Here is a 20,997-nt window from a genome sequence, read left to right on the forward strand (position 1 = left end):
CACCTCACCGCCACTTTCCCATGCCCCCTTCATTCTTTTGTTCAGAAAAATAGCTCCTCCCTGGTGTTTGGCAGTAGAGGACTGTCCACCCCTCATGGTGAATATCGCAGAGATCCAGGTGGTACCGGTCTAGCTCCCGACAGAGGAGTGGCAGCCTCTCCACCTCTGTGAGCATGTGAACATTCTACGTGGCCACTCGCAGTGGCTTTTTGCTGTTTCTGGAGGAACCCCGATGATAAGGATTCAGTCTCCTGGTTCTGCCAAATGGGCTTTTGCCAGAAGACATCATAGACGCCGGTCTCCCCGGACCCGCTGGCACAAGCTTCGTTTTGTATTTTGCACGTAGTTCAGTGGTAGTTGAATTGATGGTGGAGGGGTTACCAGCCCCTCGCACCCGTCCAGAGCCCCCATTTGGCCACTGTGGTGGCTACAAGCCCCATTGCCAATTTTGGAATTGGCCTTCCCTCCATGGCATTGCTCCCATCCATCACAGCGTTATCGTCCGGCACCACCAAGGAGGTTAGGGGGTTGTTTTTACCGGACAATCATCTGTTTTACAGCGCCAATTTATCGTCACTGGTGTTGGTTGTCAGCGGGAATCGAACATCAGGTCCGCGGGTTTGCAGCGCATCACAGCGCTAACCTCTACACTGCCGCTTTTCATGTACGTGTGCGGACATGCACGCACGCACATTGCTTTACCTGGTGAAATGAAAATGTAGTTTATAGTTTTATTGTTACTCGATGTGCATTTGCTGTCTGCCCGTACGTTGCCGACTGTCGCTGGGAGACGTTTGTGGACTCGTTTTGAGCCATGTCAGCCCAACGTCCTAAACGATCTAAATTGAGAACTATTTTTTTTACTACTTTTCGTGTTTAGTTTGTTGTCCTTCCCCCTGCACGTCCGATTAGGCACGGTTGGCTACGTACGGCGCAAAGGAAGTTCACACACACACATACACACACATACACACACACACATACACACACATACACACACATCCGCTTCCACAATAACTGGTGCCACTTTGACCAAATCCTGACACGTCTCCTCGGGCCACTGAGCTGCATCCTTCCCAGAATGAAAGCAGTCATTCAAAACATTCCTCTTCTTCTTCTTCCTGTATCCAGTATCAGGCACGTGGTGGTGGTGTGGTGGTGGTGATGTTGCCTGGTCCGTAGCCAGTCTATGGGTCTCTGTGTGAGTCTATGGGTCTCTGTGTGAGTCAATGTGTCTTTGTGTCAGTCTATGGGTATTTGTGTGAGTCTGTGTCTCTGTGTGAGTCTATGGGTATTTGGGTGAGTCTGTGTCTCTGTATGAGTCTTTGTGTCTCTGTGTGAGTCTATGGGTCAGTCACAGTGTGTGAATCTAAGAACAAATGGGATGAGACTGTCAGGGAAGATGTTTGAGGTCACTGCGTGTCTCCTGTGCAGCAGCTGTGGGGTCTTGCAGAGAGTGGAACACAACGTCAATGAGGTGGTGGTGGAGGTGGTGGTGGTGGAGATGGTCGAGGTGTTTATGTTGGAAGTGGTTTGCTTAATGGTTCCGGACATGACGACGTTTCGATCTTGAATGCACGTGATCATGATCGTGCGCGCTGCCCCTTTGCTGCCCCCTTGCCGGTCCCTTGCGTTTGGCTGTGGCGTGAGCAGAAGCACTCCAAGGGGCAGGTGCTCTTCGACAAAGTGTGCGACCACCTCAACCTCCTGGAGAAGGACTACTTCGGTCTGGCCTTCCAGGATGCCCACGACCACAAGGTGAGGGCATCGCGGGCCGTCTCGATTCACGGCCTCTCTACGTTACCGTCGCCACGGGGAAGGTGGAGTACGTACGTGTGTACGTTGAACGTCTTCCGTACCACCACCGTACTTAGCCAACCGCGCTAATCGTAGATGCGGGGGAAGGACAACAAACGAAACACTAAAAGCAGCTGTAAAGAAATGTGTTTGACAATCGCGATGACGATTTAAAAGTACATCGGAAGGAACAGCGTCCCAGACGGCCGCAGAAGCGCATCTGAAAGCGCCACGCGATGCGGTTGACCGTCTCTGTTCGATGGCTAGCCAAAAGCTGCTTCTGCTGCTGCGAGCGAGGATGACCGGAGTTCGCTTTACGAGATCAGCAAGGTATTGTGGTTCATTTATGTTAAGCGCTTTGTGTGTAATGAGTTCGGCCTTATGACGTATTCGTCCAACAAACTGGAAGCTAGTGCAGCTCGGACGGACAGGAGGAGGAGGCCACGCGGTGGGTCAGAGGTCAGAGGTCAAAGTGCCGGGCCGCCACCACTGACAACCCTGGGTTCGAACCCGGAGCACGGCTCGATGATTATATCCTGACTCTGGGCTGTGGCTCAACTTCCCTAAACCATGTTGGCTTCACACCAATCATTATTATTGTCATTGTTGCTGTGCTCAAGTGAAGCAACAGTAGTTGTTGTTCGTACATAACGGTAGTACCCGCAGAAAACCCACGCGTGTGAGCGGGGAGGTAACTAAAATAAAAACAAAACTCACCAATGTTATTTACCAGGTAAAGCCCTCTGAAGTTACCCGGCCACACATGATAGCCCAACAAAGTGGCTTATCGCGTGGAAATGTATCGCGGCCAAATAATCTAGAAACGCATGGCTGATTGTAAATGTGAAGGAAACTGCAGAAAAATCCACGTGACCACGGGGAGAACATGCAAACTCAAACATATAACAGGGGTCAGGGTTGGGATCCTACCCACGACCTCCTGTATACCAGGCGAAGGAGACGCAACATCTCCCAGCCACCGCGGCGAGATGAGTTTTCTCAGCCCACAATCCCTCTTGGGTCGATAAAATGAGCATCGCTTTGTGGGTAAGTGCCGCTGTGCGTGGTGTTGCGTTTGTCCGCCACAGTGCCGTGCGGCCTGGCGATTTTTCCTTGTCCCCACGGGTTGAATCTTCATCTCTTGTTCTTTGTCACTTTGCAGAATTGGTTGGATCCTGCCAAGGATATTAAAAAGCAAGTCGGAAGTAAGTTTCACTTTGCCACATTTGGGGGGCTGGTGGGGGGCCGGTGGGGCGTGGGGAAGGGCGGTGGGGCGATGGTTACCGTGTGGCTTGGTGGCAGAGCGATCGGAAGGTCGTGGGTTCACATCCTACTATTGAGTTGGCTCAACCCCATAGTCCCTCTGGGTGTCGATAACACTCAGAATCACTGTGTGGGTAAATGAACAGTGATTGGCCCACCTCCTGGCTCTGCAGGGCTGTGAGCGGAAGTGTCGCCTCGGTGCTCTCTCGAGCCCGTGGGAGGTCGATTAGAATCCCCGTCAGGGGCGGGACGCAGCAGCCAGGAACCCAAGAGACACTTTCACGGTTTCCACCGAGGCTGAAAGCATGAACGCTTTAGCGCCGCCCGCCCGACACTACCGTCTGTCTGTGTTCGTCGGTCCGTCGGTCCGTCTGTGATGGGGAGGCCAATGACGATAACTCAAGCGTAGACGATCCGGCGCGTAGCGTGGCGTCGTCGCTGTTTGGTGCCGCGCCCTGGAAAGCGGTTGCTGCCCAATAGACGTGAGCAGACAAACCATCGCAGCATGGACTTCAGAATCAGAGTCTTGGTTTATCTCTAGAGAAAATCCGATGAGCCGCAAAGCTCTTTTTCACAGATATCCAGTAACGGCCACGGGGTCAGAGAGTTACAACAAACAATGTTCGCGATCGAACCCAAACAAACTCTTGTGGATAATATTGGTCACGAAAGCCGACTACATGTTCAACTCACCTGCCCTCTGTTAGTCCGCTGCTGGATTAAAGGTATCTCCGCCCGCCCCGCTACCGTGTGGAGTTGTTGTTTGACCGTACTTCACCACGCTGGTCAGTGCGGATTGGGCAGATGGGCGGTGGCTGGCGGTTTGGTCGGTGGAGTGGCGACGGCCGGTTCCGTTAACCCCCGCGCCACTGATGTTAGTGGTCGCCAGGTAAACGAACTCGGGGTGGTCACGTTCATCGCACAGTGCCGCTAACCGCTGCGCCACCACCCCACCCGTCCTAGGGTTATGCAATCCTGAAGGATTCTTCACGTGTTTACGTCACGAAATCCAGAAGACATTGAAGACAGATTCCACAGGGCGCTCTGGTCAATGGCACATGGCAATGATTTTACGAGTTTGCTTCCAGGAATCGCACGTTGTGTGGTTATTGTTAATATGGAGAGCCAGGAGTGTGATGGACTCAAACGTTTTATTTGTGTGTGGATATCTGCTTATATTTACCCATGATGCACTGCAGCAATGCATATGAGGTTTGGTGTATAGCAGACAGGCGAGGGTGGTGGCTGGGATTATATTTACCCATGATGCTCTGCAGCACCGTACACCCCGGAAAGAGGGAATACCGTCAGCTAATTTTAATAACGAGGGAATATCGTCGGCTGATTACGATAATGAGGGAATAACGTGATCTAAGTATACTAATGAAGGAATGACATAATCGAATTATAGTAACAAGGGAATACCGTAATCAAATTATTGGAACGAGGGAATGATGTAAGCTAATTCCAATAACGAGGCAATACCTCATTCTAATAATAAGAATGAGGGATTGATGTAATCTAATTATAATAACCAGGGAAATCCATAATCTAATTATAGTAATGAGGGGGGGGGATACCGTAATATGATTATAGTAATGAGGGATTACCGTAATCTAATTATACTCTTTGGTTCTTTCGGTAAAGTCACGTGGGTATAAAATAAAATAAATCGCGACGTTTCAGGCGCAACACAAGCGTCCGTCATACGTAGGTGACTTTACCGAAAGAAACGAAGAGTATGGATTCCTGCAGTCACGAAAGCTTAAAATCAAAATCTAATAATAGTTAGCAGAGAATGCCGTAATCTAATTTTAATAACGAGGAAATACCGTAATCTAATTCATAGCCACGTTCCCAAACGGGACACATTTTCTCTGCATCCATGCTGCCTTCCCCCAGTCACTTTGTGAGTCTTAGCCATTAATCCGAGAAAATAACGCCTCCACCAGTCGCACGCCCGGCCGTGGTTGTGTTAGCTCGTTAAAATGTGTCCTCCCAAAAGTAATCCCCTCACAAATTCTTTATGGATTTATATTCGTTAAGAGGTGGCAGTGGCTTGGGAGGAAGGGCTTCATCCAGCAGTGGATTGACCATGATGTCATTTCTGTATAAATAAACGGGGATTCATTTCTCACTGAATAATCTTTATGGGTCCCCATGAGACCTGGAGAGGAGGCTCTCATCTGGTAGCCAGAGTGAGAGGTCTGCTGGATGTGGCGGGCCGGGTGAAGGAATATTTTTTTAGATTCACCACCCCCCCACACAGAGCCAGCTCGCCCATAGGATTTGATTTGCAAACACCGTGGTCATTAACAACAATAATGGAACAAAAATCCGTAGTACACCGCGAGACAGATAGAGCAACACAGAGACGGAGAACACACACAACTAAAAGCCAATCACACAGCTTACTTCAGCAATTGGGCTCGGCCCTCATGGGCAGGGCCCGGCTGCACGTGAAGCAGGCTGCTGGGTTGCAGCATGTCATTGGCAGGAGCACTCCGTCTAAACTGGTACTGTGTTTGCTTCCTTCAGCAAATACTGCTGCTGCTGCTGGTTGACATTCTTGGTCTAATGAGACCAGTGGATGAATATAATATTTGTGTCTATGACGCAGAACGGGGGTTCTGCTTATGTTTGCTTTTACCCAAAATGCTCCGCGGCACGGTGCACTGCGCCCGTGCAATTGGCCGTGGCCGACTCTAACCGTCGCCGCTGCCACTTCTGCCACCTCCGCTCTCCTCTGCCAGACGGGCCGTGGGCGTTTTCCTTCAACGTGAAGTTCTATCCGCCGGACCCGTCGCAGCTCACGGAGGACATCACCAGGTAGGCGAGCGGCGGCGACGGTGGTGGTGGCGGCACGCGGGCAGTGCCGTGGTGGCTCGCCGCGCGACAGCAAAAGGCGCACGGTGTGACATCGTCATGTCGCGGTGTGACCATCATTTAGCGGCATTGCCGGGGCTGCCCTTCACAATGCCCCTACTGTTTTATTTTTATTTCCTGATAAAGTTTTTCGGAAAAAACAATTGCTAATTTTTTATTACCCGTGTTTTGTCGGGAGTCACGGGCAGCCAACGGCTGTTGTGCGCCGCAGTGATTTTCGTGGTCAACGTGCAATCCGCTTCTTGCGTGGCGGACGGCGCACGCGAGCGTTGTGGTCGCCGGCGCGTGTGCGGGTCCTAACGATCGCGAGGCTCGGGCCGGGCTCACTTGGAGTCCTCGACTTGGGGAACAGGTTACACATTCCTGAGAGCCGTTCGTAAGTCGGGTTGTGTTCGCATGTCGGAACTCAATCGTTCATTGCACGTTCGGTCAGTATTTTAAAATGTCCTACGGTACAACGAAAAAGGGCAGCAATGTTAAACTCATGAATAAGAAGTATTGTACATTTGCATGTAATAATACATAAATACTGGATAGTAAATAAAACATAAAATAAAGTAACGTCAAAAGAATAAAAATCTGTTTTATTTTCACTTAACTTGAGTCGAACGATTCACTGTCGTGCATCGTGCGGGAATGCTGGAGACTCATTACATCTCGCCGAGGATTGCTCCGCGCAACAAAATAGTTCCGCGGATCGGTTCGTGAGTACGTCTCAACGGCGGTTCGTTCGTAAGTGTGGACGTTTCTAAGTCGGGCGTTCGTAGGTGCTGATGCCGTTCTATTCCTCCTCCCCCCCTTCTCTCTCCCTCCCCCCTCATCCCTCCCCTCTGCCCTGTACCTCCTGTGCTCCCCACTCCCCCTCTCCCTCCCCTCCAACCCCCACCCCACCGTCCCAGGTACTACGTGTGCCTGCAGCTGCGTCAGGACGTGTCGTCGGGGCGGCTGCCGTGCTCGTTTGTGATGCTGGCGCTGCTGGGCTCCTACGCGCTGCAGGCCGAGCTGGGCGACCACGAGGCCGACGAGCACGGCGCCGACTACGTGGCCTCCTCGGGCTTCCGCTTCGCGCCGGCGCACTCCCACGAGCTGCTCGAGAAGATCGCCGAGCTGCACAAGACCCACCGGTTTGTGCGCCGCGCTCTTTGCTACGCCACGCTCATCACCGCCCCACCACACTCACAGAGTCGGTGGGTCTCAGTGTCTCACCATCCACCCCACCCCCGTGTCTAACCACCCACCCCATCCACGTGTCTAACCACCCACCCCCACCCACGTGTCTCACCATCCACCCCCACCCACGTGTCTCACCACCCACCCTACCCCCGTGTCTCACCACCCCACCCCTGTGTCTAACCACCCACCCCACCCACGTGTCTAACCACTCACCCCGCCCCCGTGTCTCACCACCCACCCCACATGTCCCACCACCCACCCCACCCCCGTGTCTAACCACCCACCCCACCCCCGTGTCTAACCACTCACCCCCATCCCCGTGTCTAACCACCCACCCCACCCACGTGTCTCACCACCCACCCCATCACGTGTCTCACCACCCACCCCACTCCACGTGTCTAACCACCCACCCCACGTGTCTAACCACCCACCCCCCCCCCCGTGTCTCACCACCCACCCCACGTGTTTAACCACCCACCCCACCCCACGTGTCTAACCACCCACCCCACCCCACGTGTCTAACCACCCACCCCCCCCCCGTGTCTCACCACCCACCCACCCCACGTGTCTAACCACCCACCCCACCCCACGTGTCTAACCACCCACCCCCCCCCCCCCCCGTGTCTCACCACCCACCCCACCCCACGTGTTTAACCACCCACCCCACCCCACGTGTCTAACCACCCACCCCACCCCACGTGTCTAACCACCCACCCCACCCCACGTGTCTAACCACCCACCCCACCCCACGTGTCTCACCACCCACCCCACGTGTCTCACCACCCACCCCACGTGTCTCACCACCCACCCCACCCCTATGTCTCACCACCCACCCCACCCCACGTGTCTAACCACCCACCCCACCCCACGTGTCTCACCACCCACCCCACCCACGTGTCTCACCGCCCACCCCACCCACATGTCTCACCACCCACCCCACCCCCGTGTCTGTGAACCTCAGGGGACAAACCCCGGCTGAGGCTGAGCGCCACTTCCTGGAGAACGCCAAGAAGCTGTCCATGTACGGAGTGGACCTGCACCAGGCCAAGGCGAGTCACCGCCACCACCGTCCGTTGTTTGTTTTTGCTTCCCGCTGCCGGGCAGAGCCACCTCCTCCTCCTCCTGCCCCCTGCATTTCTCCTCCGTTCCCTCCTGTAGCTGGCTTCGTTGGGATGAACACGCAGTCGTACGCCGTCTGCAGCGCGAGTAACGCCCACCAACTTTGGTGGTGGGCGCTTCGTAATCTGCGTCGCCAGGAACAGTCCCCCAGCCACCGCCTTTGTCTTCCCAAATGCGATGCCTCCACACTCCTCTGCCGCCCCCCCCGCTCGCCCCCTCCCCCAGCTACCACCAGGCCTACCCCAACAAGTCCTCCTGAACGCCGCCCGCGCCTGTTCCGCTCTCACTAAGATTACGCCACTGCATCTAAAACCACGGTCGTCGTGCGTACAATTTCACAATCGCTGTGGCGGCAACTTGGGGAGGCGATGATTATGCGAATGTTGTTAAGGTGAGATTGAGTCACGATCGTCAATCTGGACAGGGGACTCGGCGGCGGGGCGAGCGGCTCGCAATGGGAAAGGTTGCGAGCAAAGCTCCAGGTTTACCGAGCGTAGTTGAGGTTTCCGTGGAGGGAAAAACCAGAGGACCCGGAAAAAAAATCCACATTTAGAATCAACCCGCGTTTAGAGTATTTGGTTGCTGCGATGCATTTCCATGTGATGATGAGCCTCTTTGTTGAGCGATCATTTGTGTTGGCCAGGGCGCTTCTGAAAAAGAGCTGTATAGTAGCTCAGTGGGTCCTTACCTGGTAAAAAATAAAAAAAGTTATCAGTAGTCAGTTAAGACTCGGCTTGTGCTGAGCAAACACCGCCAGGGCCGTCGCTCCACGCCACAGGAACGTGGAAATGTCCCCACTGGGCTGTAAACGGCGGACGAGCAGCGCCCGGATGGCTCCCTGGACACTCGCAGCCAGCTCCAGGGAGCTGTTGGGGTTATTGTGGTAACACAAAACAAAAGCTCGAGTTCGTAAGTTTCAGGAAGCCAACAACCGCGGCACCGCGGCGTGGAGACGTGTGCGACGAGACGGGGCGGGTGGCCGTTGGCATAACTGCGACGGGGGGGTTGGCGGGGGGGCGGTTGTCTGACGCGCGCAGGACTCGGAGGGGGTGGACATCACGCTGGGCGTCTGCTCGAGCGGCCTGCTCGTCTACAAGGACCGTCTGCGCATCAACCGCTTCCCCTGGCCCAAGATCCTCAAGATTTCCTACAAGCGCAGCAACTTCTACATCAAGATCCGGCCGGGAGAGGTGAGCGGGACGGGCGGTGGCAGCGCTGCCGCTCACGCGCGTGGCGCCTCCGCTCCGGTACTGTGGATGCAGCAGCAGTGGCGGCAGCAGTGGCTGCAGCAGAAACAGGCAGTAGCAGCGGCAGCAGTAGCAGCGGCAGTGGCAGCGGCAGCAGTAGTAGCAGCAGCAGCAGCAGCGGCAGCAGCAGTAGCTACAGCAGCGGCAGTAGCAGCAGTAGCAGCGGCAGCAGTAGCAGCGGCAGTGGCAGGGGCAGCAGTAGCGGCAGCGGCAGCAGTAGCAGCAGTAGCAGCAGCGCAAGCGGCAGCGAAAGTCAGTGGACCGCCGCACGATTGTCGTGATGCTCCGCTTGCCATGGGCGTCGAGGAGGAGCCGTGCTCCCTGGCTCTGCCAGGAGAAGGTGGGACAGCCAAATAATGTCCCTTCCCCCGCACCTCCAACTAGCACGGTTGGCTTCCTTACGCAGTGCGAAAGAAGTTCAACATACGAACACACGTGTGATCTCCCCATCTGTTCCAGCTGTGCGGGATAGAGCATTGCCACCTCGCACTTGGGCGCTCTGGTTTCCGTCCACGCGTATAAACGACTCGTTCGCACCTCCGATTAGCACGGTTGGCAACGTACGGTGTGCAAAAGAAATTCGACGTACACGCGCCCATTAATTGGCCTGTAGCCCGGCCTGCAGCCTGTCGGCCAGCCCGGCCTTTAGCACGGCACCGTGGAGGCAGTCAGAGTTGGTGGATCGCACAGAGCAGAAGAGCTCCTTTTTTTGCTCTGCCCATGACCGACTGCCTACCTCTCTCCCGCAGACTCACATAGAGACCCATAGAGCCCCACAGACTCACATAGAGAACTATAGACTCACATAGAGATCCACAGACTCGCATAGAGACCCACAGACTTGCAAAGAGACCCACAGACTTACCTCGAGACCCACAGATTTACCTAGAGACCCATAGACTCACAGAGACCTATAGACTCACATAGAGACCCACAGACTCACATAGAGACCCATAGACTCACAGAGATTGACAGACTTCAATAGAGATCTACAGACTCACATAGAGACCCATAGACTCGCAGAGACCCACAGATTCACATAGAGACCCATATCCACACACAGAGATGCACAGACACGCACGGCGACATGTGACTGATTGCCTCCCTCTCTCTTTCTGTACGATTACTGGACATCTTTGAAAAAGAGCTTCATAGTTCATCGGATTCCTCCGGTCTAAATAACGATTCTGATTCTCTCCCGCTCGCGCTCGCTCAGCTCGACCAGTTTGAGAGCACCATCGGCTTCAAGCTGCCCAACCACCGCGCCGCCAAACGCCTCTGGAAGGTGTGCGTGGAGCACCACACCTTCTTCCGGTGAGGCCCGCATGCACGCATACACGCAGATGCACGCACGCAGACGCACGGCACGCACACGCGCAGACGCACGCACGCAGACGCACGCACGCAGACGCACACACGCAGACGCACACACGCAGACGCACACACGCAGTCGCACGCACACACACAGATGCACGCAGACGTGCACACAGACGCACGCACACACGCACGCACTCAATCGCACACACGCAGACGCGCACACAGAGACGCACTCGCGCACACACACACAGACGATGGCGCCCCGACACGGAACTCAGACGCGGGGGGGGGGGGGGATCTCAGACGTCTGAACAGCCGGTTGCGCGGACTCTCCTCTTTGCCAACGCACACTGACCAGAGTGGTGAATTATGATTTTTAAAAAAACTGCCCATGGCTGACCACGGCATAAGGGGCGGGGGGGGGGGGGGGAGTCCTTCGTCACACAGCAGCGCATTGACCTGGGGCTGTAATAAACGAACGGAAATGATTGTGAGGTGGCCTGCACCACTCACCTGGGGCATCGTCGTCGTCAGCACCACCTCCTCCTCAAAGACCCAATGCAGAAGACCCCTTGGGTGTGATCTTCCACGAAGCTGCTCACGATCCACACCTGTGCTCATCCAGAACGGACCGTAGCGACGTGTAACGACGCAACGCCCCGATCCACAAGTACGAAGGAGAGAGACATTGCAGTGACGACGATGACGACGCTGATGACGATGATGACGACGATGATGACACACGACTCCGCTTGCTCCTTGACGCGGCTGTCTGCTGGCTCGACCACCTCAATGTGAGACCGTCGCCGCTGTTGCTCCACGTCTCCGTCAGCAGCCGCACGACAACAAGAAGAAGGAGAAAATCTCCTCCTGCCCCTCCTTCCCATGCCCCCCTCCCTCCTCATCTTCCTCCCCCTGCAACTCCTCCTCCCTCCTCCACCCCTCCTCGCCCTCGGCCCCCTCCTCCTGTCCCCTCCTCCTCCTTCCCCTGCTCGTCCTTCACCCCCCCCCCCTCTTCGTTCTCCCTCCCGATGGGCAGTGAGGAGGGCAGACCCCGGGACACCGTGACCTGGGCGCTCGTCGCTGCTGCCCTGGCTGCTCCTGGAGCTGCTTGTTGTTGTTGTTGATCGGTCTGTTGTTGTTGTTGATCGGTCTGTTGTTGTTGCTATTGTTGGCGTTAATGATTGGTGTATTATTGGTGAGCGGTGTGTGTGTCGTGTTGTTATTGATCTGTGTGTTGTTGTTGATCAGTGTTGCTGTTGATCAGTGTTGCTGTTGATCAGTGTTGTTATTATGGATCTGTGTGTTGCTATTATTGTTGTTGTTTATCGTTGTTGTTATTGTTTGGCGTGTTGTTGTTGTTGTTGTCGTTGTTGACCGGTGTCGTTGTTGTCGTCGCCGCGTCACCGCCAGGCTGGTGACCCCGGAGCCGGCGCCCAAGGGCCGCTTCCTCACGCTGGGCTCGCGCTTCCGCTACTCGGGGCGCACGCAGGCGCAGACGCGCGCCGCCAGCTCGCAGATCGACCGCCCCGCGCCACACTTCACTCGCTCCGCCAGCAAGCGCTACACCGTGTCCAGCTCGCTCGACGGAGGTGATGCGAGCGGACGGGCAGGCGGGTGGGCGGGTGGATGGGCGGGTAGGTGGGCGGGCAGGCAGGCAAACGAGCGCGCAGAAGGGCGATACCCCCTCTTCCACCGGCGCTCTGGACACTTTGGCCCATCGCAGGCGCCTTGCCGGACACCTCCCCCCGCTCTCCTACCCTCGTTTCTCCCATATCTGTTTCAAACTAACCCCCCCCATGTATATATATGTGTGTGTGTGTTTGTTGAACATCTTTCGCACACGTGAAGTGGGGAAGGCTCTGCTGGCAGTCTCGCGCTCAGCACGCGAGTAGAGTTTGAAAGTGAACGTGAATGTAGTTTGCTTAACACGCATTAGGCTTTCGCGACCAATATTATCCATAATCGAGGTTTTTGGGTTCGATCGCGTAAATATATAAATGTGTTGGAGAAACTGATTGTGTTTGACAATCACTAAACGGCGATTGTGTTTGACAATCACTAAACGGCGATTGTGTTTGACAATCACTAAACGGCGATTGTGTTTTTGTCTCTCGCCGATGTCGTTGCCAGCGCCGGGTGGGGGCAGCCAGGACGGCTCCTCGTGGGGTCTCGACGACGAGCCTCCGCCCCCCACCGCTGACCCCCGCAACTCCGTGGGGGGCGAGCGCCACGCCGTCAACTCCGTCGCCGCCGTCACCACCGTCACCGCCACAACCAAGACCAGCGGGGCCACCCTCGCCGCGACGGCGGGCGGGAACGCCACCGATCGGGCGGAGACGACGGACGGCGGTAACGACGGCGGCGACGACGACGTTGTTGGCGGCGCCGGCCGCGACGACGACAACAAAGAGGAAACCTCCGTCCAGAGCTCGGAGGCGCAGGGGGAGGAGGTGAAGGTGAGGGGAGCTCCTTCAACGCCGCCGCCGCCACCGATCGCCGGCAGAACCGAGTTTGGCCTATGCTTGCCTTGAGCCACACCGCTGCGGGGGCAGCGCACTCCGACTTCTCTGCAATATCTAATTATATTTGTTAGCATTAATTGCGGAGCGCCCTCGACAAATGACCGTGCGGCGTTCGTTAAGGGGAAGAAACCGAGCTTGCCGATGAGACCCGGAAGTTTGAAACCCCGAGTTTTGGTTGCCAACACTGCTGACGGGGCGAGCTCCCAGGAGGCCGTGTGGCTGACGGGTCGTCGCGCCAATTAACACATACAACTGGAGAGACAAACGTGGGGAAGGGAGATTTATTTATGTTGAGGGAGTCCAAGCCTCCGTGTTTCGTTGTACAAAACATCACTTGCACATTCAAATGCCACGGTGGCTAGGAGATGCTGACTGCCTCGCCTGTTATACAGGAAGTCGCGGGTTTGATTTCGACCCTTGACACCTGCTGTATATTTGGAGCTTGCGGTGTCTCTCTCCCCACGGTCACATACATTTTTTCTCTGGGTCCTCCGGTTTTTCACATCTACATTTAGAATCAATGTCACGCGTTCAGAACATTTGGCTCCTGCTATAAATTTCCACGCGATATTGATGATGATGATAATAGTCCACTTCGTTGGGCTATCATTTGTGACAGCCAGGTCAAGGCTTCTGAAAAGAGCTGTACAGCTCAATGGGGCCTTACCTGGTCAAATGAATTACAAGTAGTTTTAGATTCTAGAGCCTAAAAAAAATGTGCTTCGAGATCCTCCGCCATCCCACCCCCCCACGCTCACCCCCACGTGCCCGCCCCCTTGCCCCTGCAGAGCACAGAGCACATCGTCGTCGTCATCATCGTCATCATCGTCATCACCGTCATCTTCGTCATCGTCGTCATCATCGTCATCATCGTCATCACCTTGGTTTGCCCATTCCAGTCAACGTCCCCTGTGCCGTGTCCGTTTTGCGCCGCGGTTCTTTTTGCTTTGCTTTTGTTTGTGTATTTATCATTTGCATTCCTCCCTTCCCTCCCCTTCCTCCCTTCCCTCCCCTCCCTCCCTCCCCCCGTGTGTTCCCTCCCCTTTCACAGAGAAGGCCTAAGAAAGCAGACGGAGAAAACATTTATATCAGGCATAGCAGGCTAATGTTAGAGGTTCGTATGGTGCCTGCCCCGTCCCTCCACTCCGCGACCTCTCAAACTTCTTTGTGGATTGCCCCGGGCCCCCGCGTTTGGGGGGGTTTTTCCGGCACGTGCGTGCGTGCACACTGCTCTGCATTGTTTTGGGCATGGTGCCTCCCCCATCCCCCCCCGACGTTTTAGCTCCCCGTGCCTCTTTCAGGAACTCTCGGTCTATGCCGGTTGTTTCAGTTCCTGAAGAAGCACGTGGTTGTTACGGTGTTGTGGTTGTTCTTGTGGTTGTTGTTGTGGTTGATGCTGTGATTGATGTTGTGGTTGTTTCTGTGGGTGTTGCGGTTGTTGTAGTTGTTTTGGTGGTTGTTGTTGTTGTGCGTTGCTGTGTGTTGGGCTCTACACAGCTTAAACTTGACACCTCGGTTAAAGTGCCTCAAATACTTCTCTTGGCCATTATTGGTGAATAACGACACGCACACAAACCGACACAGACGCACACTGACACGCACACTGCCACGCACACTGACACGCACACTGACACGCACACTGACAAGCACACTGACACGCACTGCCACGCGCACTGACACCCACACCGACACTCACACTGACACGCACACTGCCACGCGCACTGCCACGCGCACTGCCACGCGCACTGACACGCGCACTGACACGCTCACTGACACGCACACTGCCACGCACACTGACACGCACACTGACACTGACACGCGCACTGACACGCACACACACCGACACACTGACATGCACACACACTAACCCGCACACACCAACACGCATACACCGACACGCACACGCACAACGACACGTATGCACACACACTGACACGCACACGCCGACACGCACACACACTGACACGCGCGCACACTGCCATGCAGATGCACCGACACGCTCACATTCCGACACGCAACGGCACGTACGCACACACACACCGATATGCACACACACACCGACACGCACACACACATACTGACATGCACACACATCGACACGCACACACCCACATGCACACACACACCGACACGCACACACACACACACCGACACGCACACACACATACTGACACGCACACACACACACACACACCGACACGCACACACACACACACTGCACGCACACACACATACTGACACGCACACACACACACACCGACACGCACACACACACCGACACGCACACACACCGACATGCACACACATGCACGTGCGTCACCGCGGCCGCCCTCTAACCGCCGGGGTGGTGGTGGGCGACGGTTCCCGCAGGAGCTGGAGCGCCGGCCGGACGAGCTGCTGCTCAAGCGGCAGGCGAGCCTCAGCGAGCTCAAGCGCTCCTTCCTGGAGTCGCGGCCCGACGGCGCGGCCGGCGCCATGACGGCGCCACCGGCCGGCGGCTGGGACATCCGCCTGCAGGAGCCGTCGCCCGTGCGCCGGCACGGCCAGCCCGGCGCGGAGGTCCGAACCCTTCTCCCTCCCCCCACAGCCCCCAGCACCGATTGGCAGAGGCATCCTCTTCCCTCGCACGCAGAGAGACAAACAGAAACACCCGTAGACTTGCACAGTGCCTCGAACAGAGACCCGTAGATTCACACAGAGGCTCGCACAGAGACCCGTAGACTCGCACACAGACTCACACAGAGACCTATAGACTCACACAGAGACCCGTAGATTTGCATAGAGACCCATAGACTCACACAGAGACTTCACAGATATCCAGTATGGGCGGGTCAGCAAGTTACACCGGCAAAGAATACAAAAAAACCTGCAGACTCCCACAGAAACCCAGAGACTCACACAGAGACCCGTAGACTCACACAGAGACTCACACGGAGACCCGTAGACTCACACAGAGACTCGCAGGGAGACCCGTAGACTTTTCACCCAACAAACTACTCGTGCACCGCGCGCGTGCGATCTTCGCGGACTGCCGAGGCTCTCCATATCTAGCTGTGACTTCACTGCGGTGTACAATAGTACAACATCGGCATTTCGGTGGAACTTGATGTTAATACGATGAGAGACGTATGTTGAAAATAGGAAGAGCGTGGGTACGGGGGGGGGGGGGACCCCTGTGGATCGCCGACTAGGCAGGGCACGGGCGATGTCTGTTCGTCGCCAAGCTTGACGAACTGCGATCGACCGAACCTTGACCTTGGCCTGTCCGATGAGTGTCTGGTGGTCAGTGGTGTCGTAGGCGGCTGAGAGATCGAGGCTGACCAACAACGCGGCGCACCGCTCGTCCGTGAACTTGTAGAGGTCATCGGTGATCTTTAGCTAGAGCCGTCTCGGCGCCGCGCGACTTCCGGTACGCCGACCGCAACGGTTTGAATCTGCCCGTCGCAGCGGCGCGGGGAAGGAACCGCTTCAGACGCAGGCGCTCTGCGACCTTTGAGATTGCGCTCGGGTTCGAGATGGGGGGGGCGATAGTTTTGCGGGGTCACCTACGGCTCGAGGCCGACTCTTCTCGGCAGCATGCGTTACCCGCACCGCTTTTAACGAAATATTTGGCCGCCGTGCGAGACTCGCGAATTGCCGTGTGGACGTGGTCGAGCCGGCGACGGCTTCCTTTGGCGGCCGCGGTCGATGGAAGTCGACGCACCTTTGGCCACGCCGACGTTGGTGCCAGGTTCACCAGTTGCTGGTTGATGAAACCCAGACCGCAGTCCCGGGAAGATGCGTTGCCTTCCACATCCGTGGGGCAGGGGTGGGGGGGGAGTCTATCCACGGGACAGCCGCCGTTAGCTTCTCCCACAACGTGGTACAGGCAACCCCCGCACCTACGACCTAATTGGTTCCTGGACGACGATCGCAAGTCGAGGCGTCGTAAGTCGAAGCCTCGCCTCCCATAGGGCGCAATGTCAGACATTGGGGTTCCGTTCCAGGAAACCCATTCCCTCCCGTAAAAATACCAAAATTGGCCAACAAACATTTATTGCAACTTCATAACCTTTAGCAACATTTATTAAGTAAAAAACAAACACTTACATTTGAAAATCCTTAAGTACTTTTCTGCACGTGCATCACATTTCCTCTTCTCAGATGTATTAAAAGGCGAACATATTTTTTTTTACAAAGAAGTGAAGAGAGTCGAGAAAGAGACGCTGCTGCATTTGCTCCCGGCGCAGCTGCAGACTGCCGGGCTACCCTGGACATGCGCATTCGGCAGAAGAGCAAAGCAGCACGTGGCATGCGCAGACTCGTCACCCGAAGGCGCTAGCGTCTGCGAGTGGCGTGCTCGGACGCAGCGCCAATCGACTCGGCATCAGTAGCAGTCGCTAGGCGGTCGTAGACGGGAGTTTTGGTCGTAAGAAAGGTCGCAAAAGCGGGGGTCGTAAGTCGGGGGTCACCTGTACCTGTTTTATCGGCCCTGGAGCGCGATGATGGGTCCGAGTCGCAACCCCCAGCCAGGATTCAAACTCAAAACTTTTCCACTCACGAGCCGCTCGCTGTGCCGCTGGACGGGAACGCCGCCGGCTCCAAGCGGCGTTTTGTATCGGCCGCTGCGATCCACTCAGAATCAGAATACAAATTTCTATTTCGACTGTAGGAGGAAGAATCCGATGAGCTATGAAGCTCTTTGTCACACACGTCCAGTATGGGCAGGGTCAGCGGGTTACACTCGCAAAGCCCCGACGCAGACTTCCAGCGCCGGCTGGTCCTGTCGCTGACCGCGTGCGAAGCCGAACTTGGGGCGTCGAGATGTTAACTCCCTCGCCTGGTATACAGGAGGTCGTGGGTTCGACCCTTACCCTGAGTCTGCATGTTCTCTCTCCCCGTGGTCGCGTGGATTTCTCTCCGCGTTTAGAATTAACGTGCGTTTAGAGCATTTGGCCGCCGCGGTACATTTCCACGCGATAAGCCACTTGGCTGAGGTCTCGTTTGTGATGGGCCAGGTGGCATCTGAAAAAGCGCTACGTAGCTCAGTGGGGCCTTACCTGGTAACATAAACAAATTAACCCGTAAAAACAAAGTTTTTCACTATAAATCCTTTATATGCGTGGCGGCTAGAGTCCTCTCGTCCTCTGGCTTGAGATGGCTGCCACCTATGGGTCAGATGAATGGCTGCCACCATTAAGCAATTGGTAATTAAATATAATTTATTTTTTCCTAAAAAGTGTAAAATTTTGGAGAAAAATTTTCACGAACATACATTGTCACGCACAACGAGTCTGTGTGCAAAATGTCAGCTCGATTGGATCACGGGAAGTGGGTTAAAAAACGACTTAAAGATTTGCACGGTCGTAAGCAAGCAAGCAAGTGAACTTAATATAAAGGATTTAAAAACGGAGCCCAGCACGAACAACAACAGGAACACAACAGCACAGCAACAACATCGAGCCCCAGGGACAGCTTGGGCAGGCACACCACGCACCACACACTGACACCTCCTCTAAGATGGCTATGCCAGTCACGACCACGAGATGTGTTCACATCCACGCACTGCAGAGTCAGTGAATGCAAGACATGGAGAATGGGGGGAGCCTTGAGCTAATGAAGTCACTTCTGCGCCGAACTGCAAACCCAGTGAATGTGTGTTTCTCACTAACCTGCTTCTAACGTCTGCTTCTCTCCTCGCCGCCGCTGCTGCCTCCCCCACTGCTGCTGTTCACGGTTCCTCGCCCCGTCGCTCGGCTCCACGCACCCCCATTGCCCCCTGGTGACAGCCGCTTGCTCATTCATCTCAAAACCCAACCAACGCCGCCTCCAACCCCACCGCCCCCGTTCGTGTCTCTCTCCCCAAAACACCCACGACCCTCTGCCCTGCCAACCCTAACCCTGCCTCTGTCTTGACACCACAACACCACCCCCTCCTCCTGAACGATGTCACATCTGAACGATGTCACATCTGAACGGTGTTACGTCCTGAACGTGACGTGATTCACCGATGTACCACCACGACCCACCATCGTAACCGGTGTACGTTGCGAACGATGGTAACGATACGATGAACCATCCGTGTTATTTGCCATGGCGTACCATTATCATTGGTGTACCATTATAATGTGCCAACACGGATGATGTACCATCATGATGTACCATTACAATGTACCATCATGAATGATGTACCATTACAATGTACCATCATGAATGATGAACCATTACAATGTACCATCATGAATGATGTACCATCATGATTGATGAACCATTATGATGTACTATCATGAATGATGTACCATCATGAATGATGAACCATTACGATGTACCATCATGAATGATGAACCATTACGATGTACCATCATGAATGATGAACCATTACGATGTACCATCATGAATGATGTACCATCATGAATGATGAACCATTACGATGTACCATCATGAATGCTCTACCATCACGGTGTCCCATCACCTCCGGCGCATGCGCCCCTCCTCGACCTCCCTGGCTGCCGCCGCCGTTGCTGCCATGACCCTGAAGGATGATGAGGAGGAGGATTATTGGGCACAGCTGCCCGAGGAGCCCGCGCCCTCGAGCGCGCCCAGCGGCCAGCCACACGAGGTGGCCACGGCGGCGCCGGGCGACGAGGCGTGGACGGCGCGGCCTCTGGGCCCGCACCCGCGGGAGCCCCCCGCCCAGTTTGCGGACGAGCTGCTCGTAGAGATCTCGCAGGTGCCGCCGTCGCCGCGACGATAGCCTCGCCGGCTGAGGAGCGAGCGGAGAGACCGGCGATACGAACGCATGATGCCCACGGGGGGTGGGGTGGGGGGGGTGATGTCGAGTGGTCACCTGACATCCGGCACGAGTGTGTCACGTGTGTGTCTGTGTGTTTGTGTGTCTATGTATCTGTGCGTTTATGCGTCTGTGCGTCTTTGTGTCTGTGCGTCTGTCTCTGTGTGTCTGTGTGCAGCACTTGCCCCAAAGGTCTGTTAAGGCTCTTTGGCTTGTGTGTGGAGATAGTGGGGAGTGGTGGCGTAGCGGTTAGCGTGCTGCGCTTACGGAGCCGACGGTCCGGGTTTGATTCCCGCTCACGGTCGACACCAGTGACGCTTGTCTGAACCGGTCTTGGGCCTCCCCTAGGTTGACTCAGCCTCAAACGAGTATCTGGCGGCCAGGCGTGGTGCTGGCCACCAATCTCGTGTGCCGTGCCGGCCTTCATAGGTGCTCGCTAAACACACTTGCTAAGCACTTGCTAAGGCTATACGGGGTATCTTTGTCTTGTCTGCATGAGTGTGTGGAGCTTTATTGACGTGGTCAAAGCCCATGATACTATAATTAGGCCAGTACTCCGGGTCATTTTTTGTGCTTTCGGAGTCCCTGACCATCTGATGGTGGGCAGGCCCCAGGTAAAGCTGCGTTGCCGGCAGTCGGAGCCATTCCCCGGTCGCCTTGGAGTGCGATGGGGGATGCCCTCTGGCCCCTGCACCATTTTTAAAACATCTTCCTTCGACCACGTAGTTCGTAGATGCTTGAAAAAATGTTTGCACAAACGGTTACAAGACGGCTCGCGTTCTGGGAGTCATCAGGGCGACTCGGCGCAGCGCTGGCGGCACTCGGAGTGGCTCCCCACGGCCGCTTGTGCAGCAGCAACCACAGCAGCAGCAGCAGCCGCAGCAGCAGCAACCACAGTAGC

At 55.5% G+C, this 20,997-nt stretch overlaps 1 protein-coding gene across 11 annotated transcripts in view; it reads left to right on the forward strand.

Annotated features, from left to right (window-relative positions):
* LOC144940603 (protein 4.1-like) overlaps nt 1–20,997 on the forward strand; it is an 85,559-nt gene that overhangs the window by 50,674 nt on the left and 13,888 nt on the right. For 9 of the 11 annotated variants that reach the window (XM_078866845.1, XM_078866844.1, XM_078866840.1 and 6 more), the window contains 12 exons: nt 1,654–1,758; nt 2,960–3,002; nt 5,814–5,889; nt 6,846–7,070; nt 8,081–8,168; nt 9,276–9,428; nt 10,702–10,799; nt 12,216–12,394; nt 12,936–13,261; nt 14,379–14,441; nt 15,698–15,886; nt 19,845–20,036. In XM_078866845.1, coding sequence (XP_078722971.1) covers nt 1,654–1,758; nt 2,960–3,002; nt 5,814–5,889; nt 6,846–7,070; nt 8,081–8,168; nt 9,276–9,428; nt 10,702–10,799; nt 12,216–12,394; nt 12,936–13,261; nt 14,379–14,441; nt 15,698–15,886; nt 19,845–20,036 — 1,737 coding nt within the window. The remainder of the gene's footprint in view (nt 1–1,653; nt 1,759–2,959; nt 3,003–5,813; nt 5,890–6,845; nt 7,071–8,080; nt 8,169–9,275; nt 9,429–10,701; nt 10,800–12,215; nt 12,395–12,935; nt 13,262–14,378; nt 14,442–15,697; nt 15,887–19,844; nt 20,037–20,997) is intronic. The other 2 variants (XM_078866836.1, XM_078866837.1) reach the window with 2 other exon arrangements.

This window comes from Lampetra fluviatilis, chromosome 23 (genome assembly GCF_964198595.1).
Source record: "Lampetra fluviatilis chromosome 23, kcLamFluv1.1, whole genome shotgun sequence".
Lineage (NCBI taxonomy): Eukaryota > Metazoa > Chordata > Hyperoartia > Petromyzontiformes > Petromyzontidae > Lampetra > Lampetra fluviatilis.